The 26,334-nt window shown below is 47.5% G+C and overlaps 1 protein-coding gene across 4 annotated transcripts in view; it reads right to left on the bottom strand.

Annotated features, from left to right (window-relative positions):
* ASAP1 (ArfGAP with SH3 domain, ankyrin repeat and PH domain 1) overlaps positions 1 to 26,334 on the bottom strand; it is a 188,508-nt gene that overhangs the window by 127,855 nt on the left and 34,319 nt on the right. The window contains exon 1 of one of the 4 annotated variants that reach the window (XM_040431229.1): positions 4,942 to 5,014. The exons of 2 other annotated variants lie outside the window; for them this stretch is intronic. Coding sequence is in view for 1 of the 2 variants with exons in the window: in XM_040431228.1 (XP_040287162.1) it covers positions 4,746 to 4,747 (2 nt within the window). In the remaining variant the exon portion in view is untranslated. One more of the 4 variants, XM_040431228.1, reaches the window with a different exon arrangement.

The following is a 26,334-nucleotide window of genomic DNA, read 5'->3' as shown; positions in this document are numbered from 1 at the left end:
GCATCATGCCGAGCACTGACGGGGGTCTCGGAGCTGGGACAACCCCACTGAGGTCCAGAACCAAAAAGGCCAAATCCCTTCACTGCAGGCAGGAGATTCCCTAAGTTATAGAGACCCTCAGAAGGTGTCGTTAGTGGGGTCCGGGCACCAAGACCCCAGTAATAGCTAGATTTAAGTGGGTATTCCCATGTCATAAAGCAATGGCATACCGGTAGGCATCCTATTATGATCATGGAGGTCTGACCTCTGGGACCCCCACCAATCCTGACCCCCTGCACAGCGGCGCCACTACTGAAGTGAATGGAGCTGGCCGCAGTTCCCTGCACACCGCTGTGCCGTGAAAAAATGGTGGCTTTGTTCTTAAGAACGGAAGGACCCCCACCAATCATAAAGCAGCAAATACCCTAGTAATATACCATCCCTTTATTAAAGGGGCTGTCCAAGTGTCCTCAGTATCTGATAAGTGGAGGTCCGACTCCTGGCACCGGTGTCACGTTCATCGGTCATGTGACTTAGGCCTCATGCACACAAACGTATTTTCTTTCCGTGTCCGTTCCAGTTTTTTTTGCGGACCATATACTGAACCATTCCTTTCAATGGGTCGCCAAAACAAACGGAAGTTACTCCGTGTGCATTCCGTTTCCCTATGTCCGTATTTCCGTTTCGCCAAAAAATAGAACATGTCCTATTATTGTCCGTATTACGGACAAGGATAGGACTGTTCTACTAGGGGCAGGCTGTTCCGTTCCGCAAAATACGGAATGCACACGGACGTCATCCGTATTTTCTGCAGATACGGTCGTGTGCATGAGGCCTTAGGTGCAGCTCAGTCCCTTTGTACGGGGATGAGCTGCGATGCCAAGCACAGCCTCTGTTCAATGAATGGCGCTGTGCTTGGTAAGCCGCAAGGAGGCCAGGGAAGCCGGCGATCGCAGCGCAGTCCGTTTGGGTAGCGGCTGTGCTTGGTATCGCAGCGGGGACTGAGCTGCACCTAGGCCACGTGACCGATGAATGTGACGTCATTGAACAACCCTCACCAGAGCGCCGCGGCCTCTTCAAACGGCTGATTGGTGCCGGGAGTCGGACACCCACCAATCAGGTATCAGGTCATTAGTATTAAACACTCGAAAAACCCCTTTAAACAGGAATACCCCTTTAAGGAGTTTTGGATCCCTGTCCTGGGGGGCTCCTGGACCGCTGGATCACCAGTTCAGGAAACTCGGAAAGGTAAAAGCTGCAATGGCGGCCATATTGGATGTCACCCAGCTTTCCTAGAATCAGATACAGGACATATTTACTGGTAATTATTTAGAGGGTTAATATGACAAGGGGGGGGCAGCACTTGCCCTAAACCCCTCGACGGGGGCGTCACAGATGACATTATTTTTTTCCGTAGCACATTCCTGAGTGACACCTCCACTGATGACAGGATTTTCTGCCACATCACATCCACACGCTGCAGGATCGGACAGTCCATGCCCACACAACACACGTGCCACCTCCATGCCAGGGAGATGCCTCGCTGACCGCCTCATCACAGCAAAGATTTAAAGGCACCTCGTCATCAGTAACCGTACGGAGCGTCATAACCGCAGGTGACACTGGAGAAATGACAAGGACACAACGAGGAGAACGTATCCAGGCCCGGCCGATACATTGCTGAGCAGCAGACAAAGGGTTACCGAGACTGGATACAAGAGCAGCAGAACCTCAACTGGGGGTCTCAAGAGTCTTCCACCTCCCTGACAGGAAGCAGAGATCTTGAAAATAATAAAGAAATTGAAGAGAAAGATATTATAATAATATTGGAAAAAGTGCAGGACATTTCACCATGAAGGTGGTCTCCCACAATATGGCCGACGCACTTTAGGCCACTGTGGGGGTCCCCGCGGTCAGACCCCCGTGATGAGAAATCAAGGGTACATGGGAGGACTCGGGATAAGGCCAAGAATGAAGAAGAACACACGTAACAGGGCACGTATGATGAAAAGCATGGATGTGATAGATGGACGTGTCAGCAGGATCATACACATACCTGTCACCATAGCAACACATTACATATGTACATACCTGTTAGTACTATATACAGAAACATGCCTGTCAGCAGGATCATACATATACACAGACATGTCAGCAGGATCATACACATATCTGTCACCATAGCAACACATTACATATGTACATACCTGTTAGTACTATATACAGAAACATGCCTGTCAGCAGGATCATACATATACACAGACATGTCAGCAGGATCATACACATATCTGTCACCATAGCAACACATTACATATGTACATACCTGTTAGTACTATATACAGAAACATGCCTGTCAGCAGGATCATACATATACACAGACATGTCAGCAGGATCATACACATATCTGTCACCATAGCCATACAATACATATGTACATACCTGTTAGAAGAACTACATGCATACACATATCTGTCAGCGGGGCCATACATATACACAGACATGTCAGAGGGACCATACATATACACAGACATGTCAGCAGGGCCATACATATACACAGACATGTCAGCGGGGCCATACATATACACAGACATGTCAGCGTGGCCATACATATACACAGACATATCAGCGGGGCCATACATATACACAGACATGTCAGCGGGGCCATACATATACACAGACATGTCAGAGGGACCATACATATACACAGACATGTCAGAGGGACCATACATATACACAGACATGTCAGCGTGGCCATACATATACACAGACATGTCAGCGGGGCCATACATATACACAGACATGTCAGCGTGGCCATATATATACACAGACATGTCAGCGGGGCCATACATATACACAGACATATCAGCGGGGCCATATATATACAAAGACATGTCAGCTGGGCCATATATATATACACAGACATGTCAGCGGGACCATACATATACACAGACATGTCAGAGGGACCATACATATACACAGACATGTCAGCGGGGCCATACATATACACAGACATGTCAGCGGGGCCATACATATACACAGACATGTCAGCGGGGCCATACATATACACAGACATGTCAGCGGGGCCATACATATACACAGACATGTCAGCGGGGTCATACATATACACAGACATGTCAGCAGGGCCATACATATACATGGGGGTGCAATTTCAAATGTATGGCAAATACTATATACTGTAGTAGGCAGTAATAACGATGACCGCACATATCAGATGTATGTGCAATGTAAACATATAGATGAGGAATTACATACATGTCATGTAATAGCCTGCATGTAGCAGTGTCATATTACTGTGCGTAACATGTCAGCAGATTGGCGTACATACACACATATCATCCACGGTGGTTATACAGTCACCAAACATATACCCGTACATCCTATATACACACATGTAGTCACTACATATACATGATGACAGGATAAATACATGGCCTCTACCTTAGTACATCATACATACACGCATTAATTTATCTTATATAAATACATGTAGGCAGTACATACACTAAATATGCACGGTACTGGTATGTGCAGACACAACCCATGCAGTCACCATACATACGGCCACAACATCTACACTATCCATGTAGTCACTTTTCATACATCAGCCATGCAGTCAGTGTACATACATGTACTAGTCACCCCACATACATCAGACATGCTGTGTACATACATGTAGCAGTCACTATACATAGATCAGGCATGCTGTGTACATACATGTAGCAGTCACCATACATAGATCAGGCATGCAGTGTACATACATGTACTAGTCAGCATACATAGATCAGACATGCAGTGTACATACATGTACTAGTCACCATACATAGATCAGACATGCAGTGTACATACATGTAGCAGTCACTATACATAGATCAGGTATGCAGTGTACATACATGTACTAGTCACCATACATAGATCAGACATGCAGTCTGGGTACATACATGTAGCAGTCACCATACATAGATCAGACATGCAGTCAGGGTACATACATGTAGCAGTCACCATACAACCATACATACACACATACATAGATCAGGCATGCAGTAGGGGTACATACATGTAGCAGTCACTATACATAGATCAGACATGCTGTGTACATACATGTAGTGGTCACCATAGATCAGGCATGCAGTGTACATACATGTAGCAGTCACTATACATAGATCAGGCATGCAGTGTACATACATGTAGCAGTCACTATACATAGATCAGGCATGCAGTCGGGGTACATACATTTAGTGGTCACCATAGATCAGGCATGCAGTGTACATACATGTAGCAGTCATTATACATAGATCAGACATGCTGTGTATGTACATACATGTAGCAGTCATTATACATAGATCAGACATGCTGTGTACATACATGTAGCAGTCATTATTCATAGATCAGGCATGCTGTGTACATACATGTAGCAGTCACCATACATAGATCAGGCATGCTGTGTACATACATAGATCAGGCATGCAGTGTACATACATGTAGCAGTCACCATACATAGATCAGGCATGCAGTGTACATACATGTAGCAGTCATTATACATAGATCAGGCATGCAGTGTACATACATAGATCAGGCATGCAGTGTACATACATGTAGCAGTCACCATACATAGATCAGGCATGCAGTGTACATACATGTAGCAGTCATTATACATAGATCAGGCATGCAGTGTACATACATGTAGCAGTCATTATACATAGATCAGGCATGCAGTGTACACACATAGATGCAGGCGGGGTACATACATGTCAGCAGCTGGTGGTGCAGTCAGTGGGTGCAGCCTCCTGTCTGGGTCTCTCCGGTGTCACATATACGTCCCCCGGGATGTCTTCTTCTCATTCTCCCGCAGCCTCACTCATCCCTCCCGGGAGCAGGACCATTCCCCGCCGTGCTGCAGCGCTCGGTGACCCCGGTGTACGGCGGCTCGCTCCGGTATCTCACCTTTAGCCGCCTGCAGAGAGCGCTCCGCGGGACACAACGAGCACGGACGGCGGGAGCGCGCACCAGTAACGGGAGGGAGCCCGGGGAGGAGGCAGTGCGCCTGCGCGACCACCCGCCCAGCAACAGCGGCAGGAGGAGGAGAAAGGGGGCGGAGGGGGCGGACGGAGCGGACTCATTCACTCCCCGGTCACATCCGCACGAGAGCGGCCACCGGCTCAGCCCGGCCGTGACCTCTCCTCCTCCTCAGCCATGGAACAGCCGCTCTCCCTGCGTCTCCTCACCGGCTAATAGCTGTCCGCATATGTACAGCCTGCTCATCTCCATACATGTAACCTGCTCATCTCCTACATGTAACCTGCTCATCTCCTACATGTAACCTGCTCATCTCCTACATGTAACCTGCTCATCTCCATACATGTAACCTGCTCATCTCCTACATGTAACCTGCTCATCTCCTACATGTAACCTGCTCATCTCCTACATGTAACCTGCTCATCTCCTACATGTAACCTGCTCATCTCCTACATGTAACCTGCTCATCTCCTACATGTAACCTGCTCATCTCCTACATGTAACCTGCTCATCTCCATACATGTAACCTGCTCATCTCCTACATGTAACCTGCTCATCTCCTACATGTAACCTGCTCATCTCCTACATGTAACCTGCTCATCTCCTACATGTAACCTGCTCATCTCCATACATGTAACCTGCTCATCTCCTACATGTAACCTGCTCATCTCCATACATGTAACCTGCTCATCTCCTACATGTAACCTGCTCATCTCCTACATGTAACCTGCTCATCTCCATACATGTAACCTGCTCATCTCCATACATGTAACCTGCTCATCTCCATACATGTAACCTGCTCATCTCCATACATGTAACCTGCTCATCTCCTACATGTAACCTGCTCATCTCCATACATGTAACCTGCTCATCTCCATACATGTAACCTGCTCATCTCCATACATGTAACCTGCTCATCTCCTACATGTAACCTGCTCATCTCCTACATGTAACCTGCTCATCTCCTACATGTAACCTCCTCATCTCTACACATGTAACCTGCTCATCTCCATACATGTAACCTGCTCATCTCCATACATGTAACCTGCTCATCTCCTACATGTAACCTGCTCATCTCCATACATGTAACCTGCTCATCTCCATACATGTAACCTGCTCATCTCCATACATGTAACCTGCTCATCTCCTACATGTAACCTGCTCATCTCTACACATGTAACCTGCTCATACATGTAACCTGCTCATCTCCTACATGTAACCTGCTCATCTCTACACATGTAACCTGCTCATACATGTAACCTGCTCATCTCCTACATGTAACCTGCTCATCTCCTACATGTAACCTGCTCATACATGTAACCTGCTCATCTCCTACATGTAACCTGCTCATCTCCATATGTGTAACCTCCTCATCTCCACACATGTAACCTGCTCATCTCCACACATGTGATGAGCAGGTCACATGTGTGGAGATGAGCAGGTTACATGTATGGAGATGAGCAGGTTACATGTGGAGATGAGCAGGTTACATGTAGGAGATGAGCAGGTTACATGTATGAGGAGGTTACATGTATGGAGATGAGCAGGTCACATGTATGGAGATGAGCAGGTTACATGTATGGAGATGAGCAGGTTACATGTATGGAGATGAGCAGGTTACATGTATGGAGATGAGCAGGTTACATGTAGGAGATGAGCAGGTTACATGTATGGAGATTAGCAGGTTACATGTAGGAGATGAGCAGGTTACATGTAGGAGATGAGCAGGTTACATGTATGGAGATGAGCAGGTTACATGTAGGAGATGAGCAGGTTACATGTATGAGGAGGTTACATGTATGGAGATGAGCAGGTCACATGTATGGAGATGAGCAGGTTACATGTATGGAGATGAGCAGGTTACATGTATGGAGATGAGCAGGTTACATGTATGGAGATGAGCAGGTTACATGTATGGAGATGAGCAGGTTACATGTAGGAGATGAGCAGGTTACATGTATGGAGATTAGCAGGTTACATGTAGGAGATGAGCAGGTTACATGTAGGAGATGAGCAGGTTACATGTGTAGAGATGAGGAGGTTACATGTAGGAGATGAGCAGGTTACATGTATGAGGAGGTTACATGTATGGAGATGAGCAGGTCACATGTATGGAGATGAGCAGGTTACATGTATGGAGATGAGCAGGTCACATGTATGGAGATGAGCAGGTTACATGTAGGAGATGAGCAGGTTAAGTGTAGGAGATGAGCAGGTTACATGTAGGAGATGAGCAGGTTACATGTAGGAGATGAGCAGGTTACATGTATGGAGATGAGCAGGTTACATGTATGGAGATGAGCAGGTTACATGTGTAGAGATGAGCAGGTTACATGTATGGAGATGAGCAGGTTACATGTGTAGAGATGAGGAGGTTACATGTAGGAGATGAGCAGGTTACATGTAGGAGATGAGCAGGTTACATGTAGGAGATGAGCAGGTTACATGTAGGAGATGAGCAGGTTACATGTATGGAGATGAGCAGGTTACATGTGTGGAGATGAGGAGGTTACATGTATGGAGATGAGCAGGTTACATGTATGGAGATGAGCAGGTTACATGTATGGAGATGAGCAGGTTACATGTGTGGAGATGAGCAGGTTACATGTGTGGAGATGAGGAGGTTACATGTAGGAGATGAGCAGGTTACATGTAGGAGATGAGCAGGTTACATGTATGGAGATGAGCAGGTTACATGTGTGGAGATGAGCAGGTTACATGTAGGAGATGAGCAGGTTACATGTAGGAGATGAGCAGGTTACATGTAGGAGATGAGCAGGTTACATGTAGGAGATGAGCAGGTTACACGATGAGCTGGGAGCTGTCTACAGAACCATGCAGAGATATGGAAACAGTCAGAAGTGGACCATGTTTCGGAGCCCCCGGAGAAGGTATGATGGAGCCAGGAGCTCCTGTGTCCAGTGTCTCCATCACTTGTCTTATATTCCATATACTGTGTATAAACTATGGGAAGGCTTTGCTGCCACCAGTGGTAAGAAGCGGTACTGCACAGGCAAGTAGTGATCCTGTGAATGAGCTGATCAATAGTGAAGCCGTTTTTATGGCAGGAATTAGGAAATCAACCTTTTATTACTGAGTCTATTGAAGTTATGAAGGCACCAAGAACATAATCCATTCATAAGAAACATAGCAATCTACACCTGGGCGACCCTGCCGTCATCATAAAAATAATACCGCCACATCGTCAATGCTGGTTGTGATGACAGTCATCTATGTGGGACTTACCGAAATGATATACTATATAGTCCTATCCCTAGTCACAATCAGGTCGAAGAGGGGAATGTCCAACAATGGAAGTCGTCTTGTAATATAATGGTGGTCTACGGAATAACACGTCTGAAGGCACATCCTGGCCTACAGGGTCCACTCCTGTCCGCTAAGAACTGGGTCACCACAAATAGCCCTGAAGATTGGAAAACCGTCACTTGGTTTGACGTAACTGCTGCTGTACCGTGCGGACGTTAGGGTCATAAGGTGGTGGAGACCCCATCATTAGTGGTCCTGGAAGGTGATGGGCCGGCTGCAGGACACATGGCGAAAGTGGAAGGATCGGAGCAACCTTCACAAGGACCAGATTGTGATAGAGTCAGAGCATCTCCAAACTGGTCCAGATCTAGTCCCATCTATTGTAGAGCAAATTGCTGAAAACCTTGACTGATAGGTGTCAAGACACAGTATAAGGGGCTAAATAGAGAGCAGTCAGACATCCCATGTTGACCTCTGCCCCCCACCAAGAGCCCCTACAATGGGCTGCTGAGCATCAGAACTCGACCACAGAGCAAAGGAAGAAGGTAGCCCTGTCTGATGACCCATGGTGCATCATGTGGACGGGCGTCGCATAGGACTGGACACACCACAGTGAACAGCGGCCTTTAAACAAATAGGACATGTCCTAATTTAGGCCATTTTCACGGCCAGACCGACCCCATTGAAATCAACGGGACCGTTTTTAATGGCCGTTTAGACGGGAGCGCACCCATCTAACGGCCATTAAAAATGGGCACACTGTGAAAAAAGGTAAGGGGTTAAAAAAAATAATAGCTCACTCCTTACGTGAGGCAGCAGGACCTGCACTCCCAGTGTGATGTCACATGACAAGTGCAGGTCCTGCTGCCTCCAGCGTGTGCAAGTGGTTTATTTATTTTTTGGCACTATACTGGGGGCCACTAACAGGAACATAATAGATACTGGGGGCCACTAACAGGGGCATAATAGATACTGGGGGCCACTAACAGGGGCATAATAGATACTGGGGGCCACTAACAGGGGCATAATAGATACTGGGGGGCATTTGATGTCCAGGGGACATTGTGGGAGACATTAGGTATACTGAGGGCACTGCAGGGGTTGGGTTTGTTAAAATAAAAAGCCAATGAACGACGCCGTTAAAAACGGACACAAAATGGATGCACACACTGACGCTAAATGGCCATTAAAAGCTGACGGTGTCTGTTTTAATGTCCATTTTTTTAAGGAAATGGCATTAAAGGGGTATTTTGCTTGTTTCAAGTTATCCTGTGGATAGGGGATAACTGTTAGATCGGTGGTGGTCCTGCCGATGGTGGTCCTACCGCTGGGACCCCCTGCAGCTCTTGGCTATCTCCAGAATTCCCATAGAAATCAATGGACCAGCTGCTCACATATGCGACTGGCCGCTCTGTTCACTTCAGGGGGGTACAGGGCCCCCGTTCTGGTGATCGGTGAGGGTCCCAGCGGTAGGAGTTATTCCATATCCTGTGGATAGGGGGTAACTTGAAACAACCGGAATACCCCTTTAAGATGGACTATAGACAAGCCGGTGCAGGCGGTGTGATGCTGGAAACCTTGATTGTCATCTGGATTAGAAGAACGAGTCCGATCCGTGGCGGAGTAGATGCCTTCATGGTCAGCTGAAGGTGCAGCAAGCCCCGGAGGAGCCGATGCAGAGGATGGGATTGGCGGTGGCCCCAATGATGTGTTGTGTCACCGTGCGCTCCTTCAGGACTTTGCTCCCTGAGCCTAAGGATTGGTGCAGTGGAAAGGTAGTTTGAAGAATGTGGCCAGAAGTGAACATATAACAGTCTCTTTTTACTGAGTGCAAAATATACCGGTAACTTGTGGTACATCCAGCATCGGTAAATACAAAGTGCAGTTTCTGGAACTAGTTGAGGAGGTATGGTGGCTATATATTGACACTGGTGGGTATAGGTGTCCAATGTAAGGTTCTGGCCTGGTGGTGGTTTAGGTGATGGGTGTCTGAGCTGTAGTCCCTCACCTTGCAGCAGTGTCTGTATGGAAAGCTGTGTTTTGTTGATCACTCTGTTGGTCCCCTTGGAGAACCAGATGTTGTTCCCAGGAGTAGGAGCTCTGGCCTGTGCCTCCTCTCCTCACTCTAGATAGAGAGGAACTCCTCCTGGCAGTAAGCAGGAGCGGCCCGCTCCTACCAAGAAGTGGGGGCAGGGTGGTTAGCCTTGTCCCTGCCATCTATACCTCTTCTGCTGGAACATACGGCCAAAACTTAAAATACATCACAATGTAAAACTATCTACAATTGCAGATGCCCCAGGTCTGCGTACCACAAAGGAGGACCTCCACATATTGGGCAGGTTTTAATGTTATGGATTACGGTGTTACAGTGGAGGATATTAGGGTATTTTTGCTGATTGATAAGCACAGCACCGGCGAGCCCTCGGGGAATAAAGAACCGCCTGTAGTAGAACCTACGGCAAAGTAATTATAAAAGCCCTTGAGAAATCGGGAATACCCATGATGCCGCCGGGCACGGCCAGCCCACCACTTCTATGTATCCCTGGACAGGTACGTTATAAATGGTTACAATTACTCATTGATGTCGGATTAAAGGAATGTTCTGCTTTTTAATTAAAAATCTCGACATGATTGATAATGTAAGAGTCGCACTGACCTCACCGATGCAGGGACCGTGTATGGACTGCGGCCAGCAGATCTGATGAAGTCATAGTCTCCAGTGAACCCATGCAGAACGTCTATGTGTAACCCCTCGCAGGACGGCGGCGGCGGCAGGAATGAGGCCAGAGAGCGGCTCCAGCGCAGCTGAGTCAGCAAAAGCTACTGCAAACCAATAAATGTGCTGAGCTCTTATGCCTGATATTACCGGCCGGGAAGGAACGCTCGTTGCCAATAACTGGGAGTCTGTTTATTAACCCTTTCCTAATCAAGATTATCTGCCCCTAACCAGCGCCTGTTGATAATATCCAAGTCGATCAGTGCTCATTATGACTTTTTAGGCTAAATGCACGCGATCAGGATTACGTGCGGATTTCCTGCGCGGACTTGCATGCGGAAAATCCGCTCTGTAGGTTGTGTACATTGTATTCTATGAGAATTTGAAATCCGCACCATGTCAATTTATTTTATTCCATTCACTTCAATGGGGACAGTAAAATCCGCATCAAATCCGCACCAATTGATGCGAATTGACCGCACGGATTTCCCTGCGAACACCTGCAGATTTCAGTGCGGATAGTCCGGACATAAATCCTGAATGTGTGCATTTACCGTTAGGGCTCATGCACGCGACAGTATTTTGCGTTCAGTATACTGGCCGTTTTTTTTTGTTCAGTATGCGGTACATATACTGAACCATTCATTTCAATGGTTCAGCAAAAAAAAACTGAAGTGTCTCCGTGTGCATTCCGTTTCAGTATTTCCGTACCGTGAAAAGATATAACGTGTCCTATTCTTGTCCGCAAATCACGGTGCTTGGCTCCATTCAAGTCAATGGGTCCGCCAAAAAAACTGAACACATACGGAAATGCATCCGCATGTCTTCCGTTTCCGTTCCGTTTTTTGCGGAACCATCTATTGAAAATGTTATGCCCAGCCCAATTTTTTCTATGTAATTACTGTATACTGTACATGGCATACGGAAAAACGGAACGGAAACACAACGGAAACAAAAAACGAAACAACAGCCTTACGGTCGTGTGCATGAGCCCTTTGGGTGCTGTTCGACATAAACTGTGGGTACCGCAGCACAGCTACGAATAGGAGGCGCACCGCGCAAGCATGGTCAGCGCTCCATTCACTTCTATGGGGCTGAGCCAGCGCATGTGCTGTTCGCTCTCCTTCAATTTGCAGGCTCTGTTCTAGAGATAGGTGGGACCTGCACCGATCGGACATTGATGATATATCCTAGCGAAATGCCCCCAATGTATGAGATGGGTCAACCCCTTCCTTTAGAGGGGTATTCCGGTTGGCTAAAGGTATCCCTTATCCACAGGACAGTCAGCGTTAGGACCCCCACCAATCACGAGAACGGGGGGCCCGTGCCCTGAAATGCTAAAAGAGGCCGGTCGCACATGCATGTGGCGGCTCAATTCATTTCTATGGGACTTCCAGAGATATTGGAGCGCGTTATGTACTCAATTATCTCCGGAAATCCCAATGAAATGAATGGAGCGGCCGCTGCGGTCATTGCAGGGGGTATGAGGCCACAGTTCTCGTTATAGGTGGGGTCCTACCCCTGATGGTTATCCCCTATCATGTGGATAACAAACCGCAATACCCCTTTAAAGGACATCATTGCTGTGTAGGTGGCACTAAGGGGACATTCTTATTATGTCGGGACCCTAATGGGATTGGGTAGGATTAGACGTGCGGCTGATTGGAAAAGACAACCTTCCCCGGTGCGCTACAACCAACTGGTTTTGTCCGGCCTTACATTTATTTCACCCCAAGGCAGACCCCGGTATGTGGACATACTTGAGTACCCTAGACTACGGCTGGTTATGTCGTATGGGTAACTGCAAAATACATGTAAAGGGGTCCTCTCACTTCAGCAATTGGCATTTATCATGTAGAGAGAGTTAATACAAAGCACTTACTAATGTATTTTTCCATCATGTTATACACTGCTCGTTTCCACGGTTACGACCACCCTGTAATCCAGCAGCGGTGGTCGTGCTTGCACACAATTGGAAAAAGCTCCAGCCTCTCTAGTGGCCGGGGCCTTGGGAACAGTGATGGCCAGTTCGCCGTGTTCGCCCGCGAAAACACATGCGAGCTGCCATCTTAACTCACAAGTCCGGCGATGCACAGGTAAGCCCTTACCTGTGCCTGCGCCGCGAGCCGGTCTGAAACAAATGCGGTCACCGGGAGCAGGCAGTTCCGAGAACAGCCCGATGAAGGCCCCCGGCGGCTGTTCTCGGAACTGCCTGCTCCCGGTGACCGCATTTGTTTCAGATCGGCTCGCGGCGCAGGTAAGGGCTTACCTGTGCATCGCCGGACTTGTGAGTTAAGATGGCAGCCCGCATGTGTTCGCGGGCGAACTGGCCATCACTGCTTGGGAATGCACACAGTCCAGCACTTTTTTCTAAAGTGTGCAAGCACAACCACCTCTGCAGGATTCCAGGGTGGTCGTAACCATGGAAACAAGCAGCGTATAATGCGCTGTAAAAATGAATCGAGCCAGCAAAGGAGGCGATATGGAGAATCACAGTACATTAGTGAGTGCCTTGTATTAACTTTCTGTACATGATAAATGCCGCTTACTGAAGTGAGACGACGACTGTAACAATGTACCCCGTCCTGCGCAGCGTCACAGCTCAGTTACCGTGCAGTCATGATAAATCCTTTGTTGGCCTCGGCCACAATTATAATCATTAGGGCACGTTACAGCCGCAGACTGAACAATTACATTTAATTTGGTTCCATTTCTAGGTGTTGACTCATCTCCTCTGAGGAATGACGAGGTCACATGACCAGACTCATCGCATCCGGAGCCGGAGCGTCTGTTTTCTTGGACATATCGGTCTTGAAGACTTAATTAAAGGCATGTTGCATGAATGTCCCATAGGAGAGCAAAGTAGGATTGGCGGGGGTCTGATCCTCAGGAATAGGTGGTACTGGACAGTGAAGCCCCAGGACCTTTCATGGGTCCAGACATTATGTAGCAGGTTATGTAGGGCATAGTGCAGGGATGTAATATCGCTTACTAGTTTGTCTGGGCGCCGCTCCGTTCGCCCGCTGTGCCCCCCGTTCACTTTTCCCGCCTGGTATGCTAATGAATAGCAGCGGTACGGGGAGGAGGAGACCGCCCTGTTTCGCCTGTAGCGCGGTCCAATCGCAGCGGAGAGCGTCACAGCCAGGGAGAAGGCGAGTTTTTTTTTCTCCCTGCCTGCGACGCTCTGCGCAGTGATTGGACCGCGCTACGGACAGGGAGGAGGAGACGCCCATTGAGAAACAGGGCGGTCTCCTCCTCCCCGTACCGGCGCCCAGACAAACTATTAGCCCCTTTCACACGAGCGAGTTTTCTACGCGGGTGCAATGCGTGACGTGAACGCATAGCACCCGCACTGAATCCTGACCCATTCATTTCGATGGGTCTGTGTACATGAGCCTTTTTATTTTTTTCACGCATCAGTTCTGCGTTGCGTGAGAAACGCAGCACGTTCTATATTCTGCGTTTTTCACGCAGCCCTGGCTCCGTAGAAGTGAATGGGTCTTCAGTGAAAAACGCATTGCATCCGGAAGCAAGTGCGGGTATGATGCGTTTTTCACTGATGGTTGCTAAGAGACGTTGTTTGTTGAAAGGGGCCTTAAGCGATATGACATCCCTGCACTAGGCCCTACATAACCTGCTAGTTATTTCCGAATGTCTGGACCCATGAAAGGTCCTCTTTATGGGGGTTGTCTTGGATTTATAAAAAACAATGTCCGCTTTTTCCCAGAAACAGGACCACTATCGTCCGTGGCGGGCTGTGTCTGGTATTGGAGGTCCGCTCCATCCACGTTTTTCTAAACCTCCACTTTAATGTACGTGCAGCTGGAGACGAGGCTAGATTGTGTATATGAGACGAGGCCGTGGCCAAGCACGGCGCTGTACGTTATATCGTGGCTTGGTATCGCGCTCAGCCCCATTCACTGCTTCTACGCCATGTGACCGATGAAGGTGTCGTCACTGATCTATGGTAAAGCTGAGAGATGGCGGCGGTGCTCAGAGGAGCGCCGATGTCTTCCTGAGCAGCTGATCGGCAGAGACCCCCACCGATCAGATACTGATGACCTATCCTGAGGGTAGGTCATCAGTAGTAGTCGGAAAACCCCTTTAAAGGGGTCCACTCACTTCAGCAAATGGCATTTATCATGTGGAGAAAGTTACTGCAAGGCACTTACTAATGTATTGGGATTGTCCATATTGCTGGCTGGATTCATTTTTCCATCGCATTCTACACTGCTCGTTTCCTGGGGTTACGACCACCCTGCAGTCCAACAGCAGTGGTCGCGCTTGCACGCTATAGGAAAAAGACGCTTTTGTGACGCCTGAAGGGCTATCCTATTTACGGCATATCCGCAGGTCTCCCCCATAGGCCCATATCAATTCCATCCTCTGCGGCGAGGAGAAAGAGCGGGATAGGCGCGCGCTTCTCTCTCCTCGTTTCGAGACCGGTGGGGGTCTCGGCGCTCAGACCCCCCACCACTCTGTATGACATATCAAAAGTTTTTGAGAAGTCAGAGACCCTTTAAGCACAAGCCCAGAAAGGTTATTAAGTAACGCACTATTACTAGATGTCCTTTTAGAAGAATATATATTTGGATACATTTTGCGTCATTTTCACCCCACTGATGAAAGGTAACAGGGCCGCATCGTCTTTAATGACTAAATGTCAGTGTATTAGTAATTTGCAGCTGGTTATTGTTTGCTGCCGGCGTGAGTAACTCTGCTAATTACTGGATTAGAAGCTAACGAGTAGTCCGCTGCCTTACCCTGCTGTTCTATTACTTGTGTCGTTATTATAATCCTCCTTCTACTAAGCAGCAGAGCTGAAGTCTGGGGGGGGGGGGGGGGGGCTCGGAGAAAGCAGCGGCTGCACCTTTGGGGCTCATTCACACATAACTAAATGGCACATCGTCTCTGACCCCGCTGTTCACACAGGTTGCACTGACGGCCATGCCAGGTATCCTACTTATTCTGGAGTCATTGGGGGCCATTTACAAACATTTTTATGCCAGTTTTTGGAGTAAAAAAGTTGCAAGAGCCGTCCTCGCACTTGGGAGTGGCGGGGTCGGGCTGGAACTGAGATATCGGCCCCGGAAAAAGGACTAACAGGCGTAAATGTTGGTGAAGAACTATTCACGCAGGGGCCGGAGCTGTTTTTAGTCCTGGCCTAATCTAGGAGGAGGCATGAATTAGGTGCTTCCTCCTGCAGCGCCAGGGTAATCAATGACCAGCGTAAAAAGCCGTCCTTTGATAAATGACCCCCATTGCTGTTACAGTCGTTTAGAGGAGTGGTCTCTGACGGGTGACTCCATGATTGGTACAAAACTACAACTCTCAGCGTGTAGTTGTAGCACACGTGATTGCCCTCTTCAGAAGGAAAGCATATATTGCAAGCTATTAATGGCAGATTATAATATGGGTGGTTTGGGCGGTCAGAGGGGCCGAAGTGCCCAAAGATAGGACGGACAGGATGGACCGCTGTGGCAAAACCTGCAACACAACTGCTTTGATCCCAGACCCAAAGACTGGATGCACACTGCAGTTCAGCTACTTTCACACTAGCGTTTCATAGGGTCTCAATACCGAAAAAAAAAAATACGTTTTGTCCCCATTCATTGTCAATGGGGACAAAACGTAACTGAACAGAACGTAACGCTCCAAAATGCATTCCGTTCCCATACTGGAGAGCAGCATGCTGCGGTTTGCTTTCCGTCCTGGGAAGCGGAGCAAGACAGTGAGGACGGATCCGTATAACTCTGACACAATAGAAAACGGATCCGTCCCCCATTGATTTTCAATAAAGTTCATGACGGATCCGTCTTGGCTATGTTACAGATAATACAACCGGATCCGTTCATAACGGATGCAGACGGTTGTATTATCAGTAACGGAAGCGTTTTTGCTGAGCCCTGCTGAATCCAGGAAATCCGCTAGTGTGAAATTAGCCTTAACTGCTTTGTGCAGTGATCTGAAGGAGTGGCAAAAGGACCTGCAAATGGTCACATGACCCCATTAGGTCCTCAAACTAGAGGAGCGAGCAGCAAAGAGGTAGAGCTGTGAGCTGCTTGAATGTGAGCTGTATGTAAGTGTATGGAGTCCAGACTGGGGTCTGTATTAGTTTGTGTTTAGGGGGTCTGCACTTTGCCTGTACTTCTGGGGTCAGGATTTATTTAGGGGGTCTGCACTGTGCCTGTACTTCTGGGGTCAGGATTTATTTAGGGGGTCTCCTCTGGGTGTGTATTTAGGGAGTCTGGTTTGGGGGCACTTTGAATTTATTTAGGGTGTCTAATCTGAGTCTGTATTTAAAAGAGTTGTCCAGTCCCCATATCAATTTTAATCCCTTCTCCCACCGGGCGGGTCCTGTCGGCAGAAGCATACTACCAGTGCCGCAGGTAAACATCCGGCATGGATGAGGTCATGTGCGCCACTGCAGCCAATCACTGGTTGCAGAGGTGATGTGTCCTCCAAGCGGCACATGACCCAGTTACACTTGCATGCCTCACACGTGTCCCTCACACAAAAGATCCATGCCCCACCACTCACCTTTAAGGACGACCTGTCACCTCTCCCTGTTTTAATAACTACTTGCATTCCCCATGACTAGAGTCTCTTTTCTTATAACTGTATGTTGTTATGTTCCTCTATTATTTGTACTAGAAGTGTATACATTGAGGTCCATCTGTGTGTTACCAGTTGGGGGGGCAGCCCTGATTGGATAGTGTCAGACTGTGCAGGGACACGCCCCCAACTGGCAACAGCCAGTTCTACCTTTATTCATACATTTCTAACAGGAATAATAGAGCCATTGAGAATAGATGTTCCGGAATCGATATTGCATGAGGGATGCAAGTGGTTACCAAACAGGCATGTCATGAGAGGGTCAGGTCCTCTTTAAGACACAAGCCACACATAGGACACATCTTGCACATGCTCACACATGCTGTCACACTACGCCACAATCACTCCCGGGGTAGGCTCTTGGTAGAATCCCTGAAGGCACTAGAGAGATAGTCACACACCCCTACCCCTTCAAGCCAATACCAATAAACCACGCTCAAGTAACAATCGGCTCCTGCTGCAAGCTGCTGGGGCCCCCTGTGCCGCTGCAGTATGCCGGCCCCTGGACCCCCACAATGTCTTCCATTCCGTGCACTATCTGGGATTTTAGGGAATATATTCCCCCTTATCTCACGTCCTTCAGCATTCTGTCTTTGGGTTTCAGAGGAAATGAATATGTGTATACTGAGAATTAATTACATTCACAGCATGAAGACGAGTGCGCCAAATTACTGAGCAATATCATTCAGACTGCAAAACTCGAAGCAAATTACAATCAGACTTTAATTCGTAAAACCTGCTGCTCGTGCAAGGTGTTACACAGGGGGATGATAGGTGCTCATAGCCGGATGCTGGGGATAGTCATTACTATCGTATGGCGCTATTATACTGACGCAGCACAGTACTGATACGCTGCTGGCCCTTCCCACAGGTGGCCATAAACACAAGACAACAGTCAGTCTATGTGTATGGGAGTCACCGGACGGCAGAAAGAAGGATCAGACATGTTGGATGTGCAGGATATAATAGATTCCCAGACAGCTTATGCAAACACATAAGGATGGTGAACATCAGAGAGGCACACCGCTTAGTGGTTACAGTTCAACAGAGGCACAATTTTGCCAGTTACAACTCAATGTTTTTTGGTGCAAAATCTCTCCGCCAAAGGTCATCTGTTACTGCTACATCCAGGGAATGTGAATGCCCCCCACTGGCAATACCCACTGACTCTGGTAGCATTCACGGCTCTGAAAGTGGCCGCTCTATTAATACTTTTGGTACCAAGAACCTGCCGCCTCAGGGGCAATAGGAATTCTGATAGTTCCTGAGACAGACCCTCACATCATTCGAGAGGCTATAGCCAGGAGCTTGTATCCCTAATAATTTGCTTTACCCCATAAAACAGAAAAATCCATCATAAACGCAGAAGAATAATTTGATCAACTTGTCATGGTAGCGGCCCGAGGTTAGGTGAGTTTTATCAGTATTAATATCAGGGGTTACATAAAAGATAGGCAGCACAAAAGAGGACTACTACTTTATGGGGGCACAAGGAGAGTTTAAAGGGGACATTACTACTATATCGGGGCACAAAAAGGACATAACTGGAGATGGATGGAGATGGAAAAGGAGGCATTACTGTATAGGAAGTAAAAATTCGGCATCATTACTGTGTGGGGGCCTAAAGGGTGCTGTGTGGGGCGGTAAGGTGGAAATGATTGCTATTTGGGGCACTATGTATGGGTACATGTGGGTAAAAGGTAGAGAAAGCAGTGGAAAAGTGAGGAGCCACTGCATGGTAGAAGTCTTCATGGTGGTCCGGGTTGGATGGAGAAGAACAAGGAAAGTGAACAACTTCAATCAGAAAACACTTTTCTGATTAGATATATAGGGCTCAAGAAAGAGGTCTTCATGGAGGTCTGGGTTGGATGGAGAAGAACGGGAAACATGAATGACTTCAATCAGAAAACACTTTTCTGATTAGATATATAGGGCTCAAGAAAGAGGTCTTCATGGAGGTCTGGGTTGGATGGAGAAGAACAGGAAACATGAATGACTTCAATCAGAAAACACGTTTTTTATGGGGCCCATAGGACTTATGAAAGAAGTCTTCATGGCGGTCTGGGTTGGATGGAGAAGAAGAGGGAAAGTGAATGACTTCAATCAGAAAACACCCTTTTATGGGGGCCCATAGGACTCATGATCATGCCACCCTTGGATGGGGGTATGATGGGATGTGGTATCATGCTCTTGTGTCACGATTTGGTTTCTCCATTTGCAACATCACCTTTTAGAAGTCAAGCGGCTTCAGCAAAGTTGTGCAATTCTTCAGTCACTTCCAGCAAGGACGTTCTTGGCCTGTGCACCCTAAACCCAATGGATGTAATGTGCAGGGTAACTGAAACCAGGTTCCTGACGTGTGCTACACATGTCTGCACTTATCTCTCAGTATACAGGATCATCTCAGTTCATGCGGGAAAACAACTGCATTCTGGGCCTCCGTCCTGCAACGTGTAATTTACTCCTCGGGTTCTGCATGGTTGACATTGGATTTGCTCTTTTTGGAGTAAACAGGCTGAAAGTAAGGTCACATGGTGAATTTACTGACTCATCATTTCCTGTTGTTTTTTCTTCATTTCTTGCCTAATTGAAACCTAAACTTTTCAAGCACCAGCTGTTTCTTGCATAAACACCAAACTCACAATGACGACCCTGGTCCCCATGCCAGCTAACGCTTCGCAGCAGTCATTTACGGATGTTCAGCGAGGCACCAAGTATGGGGCTTGGAAGTGATGAGGTGACTAAGTGTTAATGGACAACCATCTAAAGCGTGTTTAACTCAACGCTCCACCAATGCAACTTTCAGCACTGGTGGACTGCTGCACGTTCAGAGTTGGCCAGGGTGAAGGAATGCAGTCACACAGTGTATTATAATGCTGCCAAAAGTGTTTAAATAATACTACTAATCAGGGTTCAAATAAAATCGCCACTCAGCAGTGATGATCGAGCATGCTTGGCCGAACACCACATGTGCTCGAGCGCAATGCTACGCAGCCAATAAACGTGCAGATAAGTACTGTCCTCAATGTAATGCCGTAGCCATGTTGGCTGCTGGCATTACAGTGACTGGCTGACCGAAACGCGTCATCGAGTCCTATATAGCACCCGATGACGCATGTTCGGCTCATTCTTAGTCAGGGAGAGCTGTGTTGGGGAAGGACAGACAGTGTAGGGAGTGATTTAAGAATATTTTTACCACCAAAACTTTTCAGAGACCCAAAAGTCCTTTTAAAGACTATTGTATGGGGCAGCAGCAATCTATATTTTTAGCGCAACCTGCGCTAAATTGCTAAAACTTTACAGACCCAAAAGTCCTTCTAAGGACTATTGTGTGTGGCAGCAATATCTATTTTTAGCGCATCCTGCAATAGTTAGGCCACTGCAGACAGCGACATTATCTGCGCCACATCTCCAGTGTAAAGTGTGTGCACATCCCAAAAAAATCTGTGACATCCAGTGTACTTTGTCAATAGACGGTGTCCGCTTCTGACAGGGACATTACCAGGGCCACATCTGCAGTGTAACGTGTGCGCTTAAAAAATGTATCTGTGACATACAGTGTACTTTTTACGTAGACGCTGCGGACAGTGACATTACCGGTGGTACCTCTACTGTATAACGTTTCCTCATCCCAAATACCTGTGACATTCCCTGTAATTTTTCATTAGCCGCTGGTGACAGCACTGACATTCTCTGCGGAATATCTCCTGTGTGACGTTTCCACATCCCAAATACCTTTTTAAATTTTTTCGCGCATACACTTCCAAATCTTATGCTACTGTACGTGTGACATACTTGCAAGCATGCATATAACATTTAATATGAAGAAGGCGAGCAGTAAGGGACGGGGAAGTGGTCGTGATGCTGATGGTGCACGCAGAGGCCGAGGCCCTGGGCGCGGTGAAACTGTGCCTGCTGCCAGAGCACAAGAAACACACTCATCCACGATACTTAGCTTCAAGTCTCAGTTTGCAGGGCGGTGCAGGACATCACTCTCGAAGTCAGACCAGTGCAACCAGGTGGTCGGTTGGAATGCAGCAGATAAAGCTTCCAGTCGGTTAAGTACCACCCTGTCTTCCACAAAGTCTAGTCTCAGTAGCCAAGAGTCTGGTCAACAGAATCCTCGCCCTGATCCTCCTTCCTCCCACCATGGAGAGTCTGGGCAAACAAGTGATCCCACACTCGGATATTCCGAGGAGCTCTTTTCATCGCCATTCCTTGATTTGGCCCTCTCGCCAAGCACGCTTGAAGAGGGACATGAGGAGATCTTGTGTCCTGATTCCCAAACTCTTGAGCATCCACAATCACAGGAAGGTGATGGTGGGGAACAGCAATTACTGTTTAATGAGGTGGATGATGATGAGACACAGTTGCCAATAACTCAACGACAATTACTGTATGAAGAGGATGAGACACAGTTGTCAATCACTGAGGTAGTGGTTAGGTCAACAAGTCAGGAGGATGACCAGAGTGAGGAAGTGGAAGAGGAGGTGGTGGACAATGAAGTCACTGACTCAACCTGGGAAGGTGGAAAGCAGAGCGAGGATAGCAGTACAGAGGGGGAGAGATCTGCAGCACCGCAACAGGCTGGAAGAGGCAGTGGGGTGGCAAAAGGGAGAAGGCGGGCCACACCAAACAGGCCCGCAACTGTTCCACAGAGCAACCCCTTGTGGAAATCTCCCTTGCCAAGGGGTAGGTGTTCCGCAGTGTGGCGCTTTCTTGAGGAAAGTGCGGACAAAAATCAGCCGGGGCGTGAACACTAGCAACCTCACCACCACCAGCATGATCCGCCACATGTCATCCAAGCACCGTAATAAGTGGGACGAACGCCTGGGTCCACAATCAGTGTCTGCCGGTCACACCACTGCCTCCTCTTCCCCTGTGTTACGTGCTGGCCAATCCCCTGTCGAAGGCGCAGGCCCGGATGCCTCCCGCCATGCACCTAGACCTTCACAAGCACCATCAGCTAGCACATCTACGTCTGTGTCCGCAATTTGCAGACCGCAAAACAGTTGCAGACGTGTAAATGGACCCTTAGACGCATAAGAGGACACCACTAATTGCACCTGTCAGATGGTGGGCACTGATCTTGCACTGAGGCTCAGGGGCTTTGTGCTCCATCCCCAGGTACTGTGCGATCAATGAACTAGGGCAGGGATGCTCAACCTGCGACCCCCCCCCCCTTCCCCAGCTGTTGCAAAACTATATCTCCCAGCATGCCCTAATAGCTGTAGGCTGTCCAGACATGCTGGGAGTCGTAGTTTTCGTTTTTTGCGGACTGCAAAAAACTGAACGGTCGTGTGCATGAGGCCTAAGTGAGAGAAACCATTACGGTGACACAAATTTTGGGACAGTTACCAGGTCGCTCATGATTTTTTTTTCCCCCATATGGAAAATTCTTATGCAATTTGCTATGAGGTCCTCATGTTTATGCGTCTCTAAGTATAATACAGAGAGGGGCACCATGTGGTCGAGTCCACAGCCCCTTAAAAGATGTCAAAATTTCCTGTTTTGTGCAGATCACTTTTCAGCAGTCATCTCATTATTACAGCCAGGATTACAATGACAGATATAGTGCAGGATCCACCATTCACAGCAGGTGATTTCACAGCTTATCTTCTCCCTTTGGACCTCTGCACAGGGCACAGAGCATGGCACTCTCCCTTACAAGGTAATGGGTTCCCCTCCTGTCCAATGCTGTCGAAGGACAGGAAATTTTGACAGTTTTTAGGCCTAGTGGCCAGTGTGAATACTGCAGGGTTTTATGTTTTCTTTAAAAAAAAAAAAAGATAGTGAAAAGGAAAAGTAAAACAATTAAATCAGCAAAAATTCTAAGAAAATATTTTTAACATTAAAACTTTATTTAAACATTGGGTCATTTTCAGGTCAGGTCAGGGGATCTTCACTACAATTCCTACTTGTTTGAAGAACCTCTTGTTAATAAGCTGATCCAAAAGTGCCCTCCGAGGGACCGTCAGTGATCGCCTGTGATCTATCAAGTGTTCAATTTCTCTATAGCACCGCCACAGGGGAAGCCAAGTACTACACAGTGTCCATTCAAATTCATACATTGTGTAATACGGTACATGTCCTTCAGAGCGAGAGATGCTATTTGTTCTCCACTCGGGCCAAGCGGTGAGGAGCAGATTAGAGGAGCCCTCTATTATCTCAGAATTCTCTAATAGGGTATATGGATTGTATGCAGATATCAGAGGGCCTGCTGCAAAGCTTAATAAGGGCACCAGTGAAATTTCTGATCAATTTCCTTTTTTTTTTAATTCACGGAGGAGTCTTTATCCGACTTCTATATTGTGAAAAGTGGGTTAAGTGCTTTTTAAATGTAATAAAACTGACTTCCTGTAGTCACCACTAGAGGGAGCTCAATGCATAGGAATGTATACATTGAACTTAAAGGGGTTGTCCGGTTATTTCAAGTTATCCCCTACCCACAGGAGAGGGGATAGCTATTAGATGGGTGAGGGGCCTACCACTGGAATACCCATGATAAGAAGAATGGGGGCTTGGTACCCAGTAGCCCTCCAAGATGACGGGGATGCACACTGCAGCTTCATTCAGCTCTCTGAGGCAGAGCTAGCCGAGTACAATGTTCTGCCATTCCTGGCAGGTCCCATAAAGGCCCGACCTGCTTCCCCAGTCATCTGGAGGGGGCTCTAGGGGGTAGGTCAGTGGGGGTCTTACCACTGGAATCTGAGGATAGGGGATAATGTGAAATAACTGAAATACCCCATTAATGGAAGCTGTAAAAATCTCTGTGTACTGAGCTCCCCCTAGTGGTTGCAAGAAAATGCTATTGTATCATGTCGAGTTCTGCGCGGCCCCCCTGTCACCAAGGGCCCCACTGCAAAGGCGTGATCTGCATCCATAGTAAGAACGTCAATGTTTTCCAAACTGGACAAGTCCTTTAAATCTGTACTACAGACTGATTCCCTTTAATTAGAAGAATTTCTTAACTGGTTCTCTCTGGTCTTATAAAGTTGTGGATTACAAATCCAGTTGATAAAACTTTCCAGATTATCAGATTCCAGATTAAAGGTTCCATATAATGCTGTTTGTACCCAAAGTAAGTTGATAAATAATTAGTGAGTGCAGAGATAAAAGGCAGATTAATTAGGGAAGGGTCTGCTTTTCCTGGCTGCTTGTAATCCCACTGGATCGTTGCGTTGCCTCGCAGTCATCTGTTGAATCACTTGTGTCTTCTGAGCTAATCGAGATCTCTTTTGTGAACATAACACCGGCGCGGAGGATGCGCCTCCAGAGACAGTAGTTATAAAATGCACGTGGAGTAATGTAAGCATCTGACTACTACGGCCTTGCTGCGTCTCGTGTGCCGGCAGTAATGGCTTTAAATGGGGCTATTGATTCCGGCATCAATTTGTTGCTCCAGAAATATCTATTTAGTAGCTTAAAATTGAATCAAAGCTAAAGATTGTCTCGGGCCGGGATAAAGGGTAAGCAGAAGAGTCACGTGTCCCTGGCGTAGCAAAAAATGGTCACCGGGTCATTTTAAGTCCAATATTCTGCCTTGATTAATTTCTTGATATATATTTATAGGGAGCAGGGCTTCGGATTTCTGATACACAGCACCAAAATCTCCTGCATAGCCATAGAGTTTAATTATATTGTTGCTACCTGCAGTCGCCACTTGAGGGAGCTGAAGAGCTGACTACATACTGCGCTATTATTGGGTTCAATCTTACGACCTGCAGTAGCCACTTGAGGGAGCTGAAGAGCTGACTGCATACTGCGCTATTATTGGGTTCAAGCTTGCTACCTGCAGTTGCCACTTGAGGGAGCTGAAGAGCTGACTGCATACTGTGCTATTATTGGGTTCAATCTTACGACCTGCAGTTGCCACTTGAGGGAGCTGAAGAGCTGACTACATACTGTGCTATTATTGGGTTCAATCTTACGACCTGCAGTAGCCACTTGAGGGAGCTGAAGAGCTGACTGCATACTGTGTTATTATTGGGTTCAATCTTGCTATCTGCAGTTGCCACTTGAGGGAGCTGAAGAGCTGACTGCATACTGTGCTATTATTGGATTCAATCTTGCTACCTGCAGTTGCCACTTGAGGGAGCTGAAGAGCTGACTGCATACTGTGCTATTAAGCAGAAGAGTCACGTGTCCCTGGCGTAGCAGAAAATGGTCACCGGGTCATTTTAAGTCCAATATTCTGCCTTGATTAATTTCTTGATATATATTTATAGGGAGCAGGGCTTCGGATTTCTGATACACAGCACCAAAATCTCCTGCATAGCCATAGAGTTTAATTATATTGTTGCTACCTGCAGTCGCCACTTGAGGGAGCTGAAGAGCTGACTACATACTGCGCTATTATTGGGTTCAATCTTGCTACCTGCAGTTGCCACTTGAGGGAGCTGAAGAGCTGACTGCATACTGTGCTATTATTGAGTTCAATCTTGCGACCTAGAGTTGCCACTTGAGGGAGCTGAAGAGCTGAATGCATACTGTGCTATTATTGAGTTCAATCTTGCTTCCTGCAGTTGCCACTTGAGGGAGCTGAAGAGCTGACTACATACTGTGTTATTATTGGGTTCAATCTTGCTACCTGCAGCCACCACTTGAGGGAGCTGAAGAGCTGACTGCATACTGTGTTATTATTGAGTTCAATCTTGCTACCTGCAGCCGCCACTTGAGGGAGCTGAAGAGCTGACTGCATACTGTGCTATTATTGAGTTCAA

The sequence above is a fragment of the Bufo bufo genome, chromosome 5, assembly GCF_905171765.1.
Source record: "Bufo bufo chromosome 5, aBufBuf1.1, whole genome shotgun sequence".
Taxonomy (NCBI): domain Eukaryota; kingdom Metazoa; phylum Chordata; class Amphibia; order Anura; family Bufonidae; genus Bufo; species Bufo bufo.
This window is presented reverse-complemented; position numbering and strand designations above follow the sequence as displayed.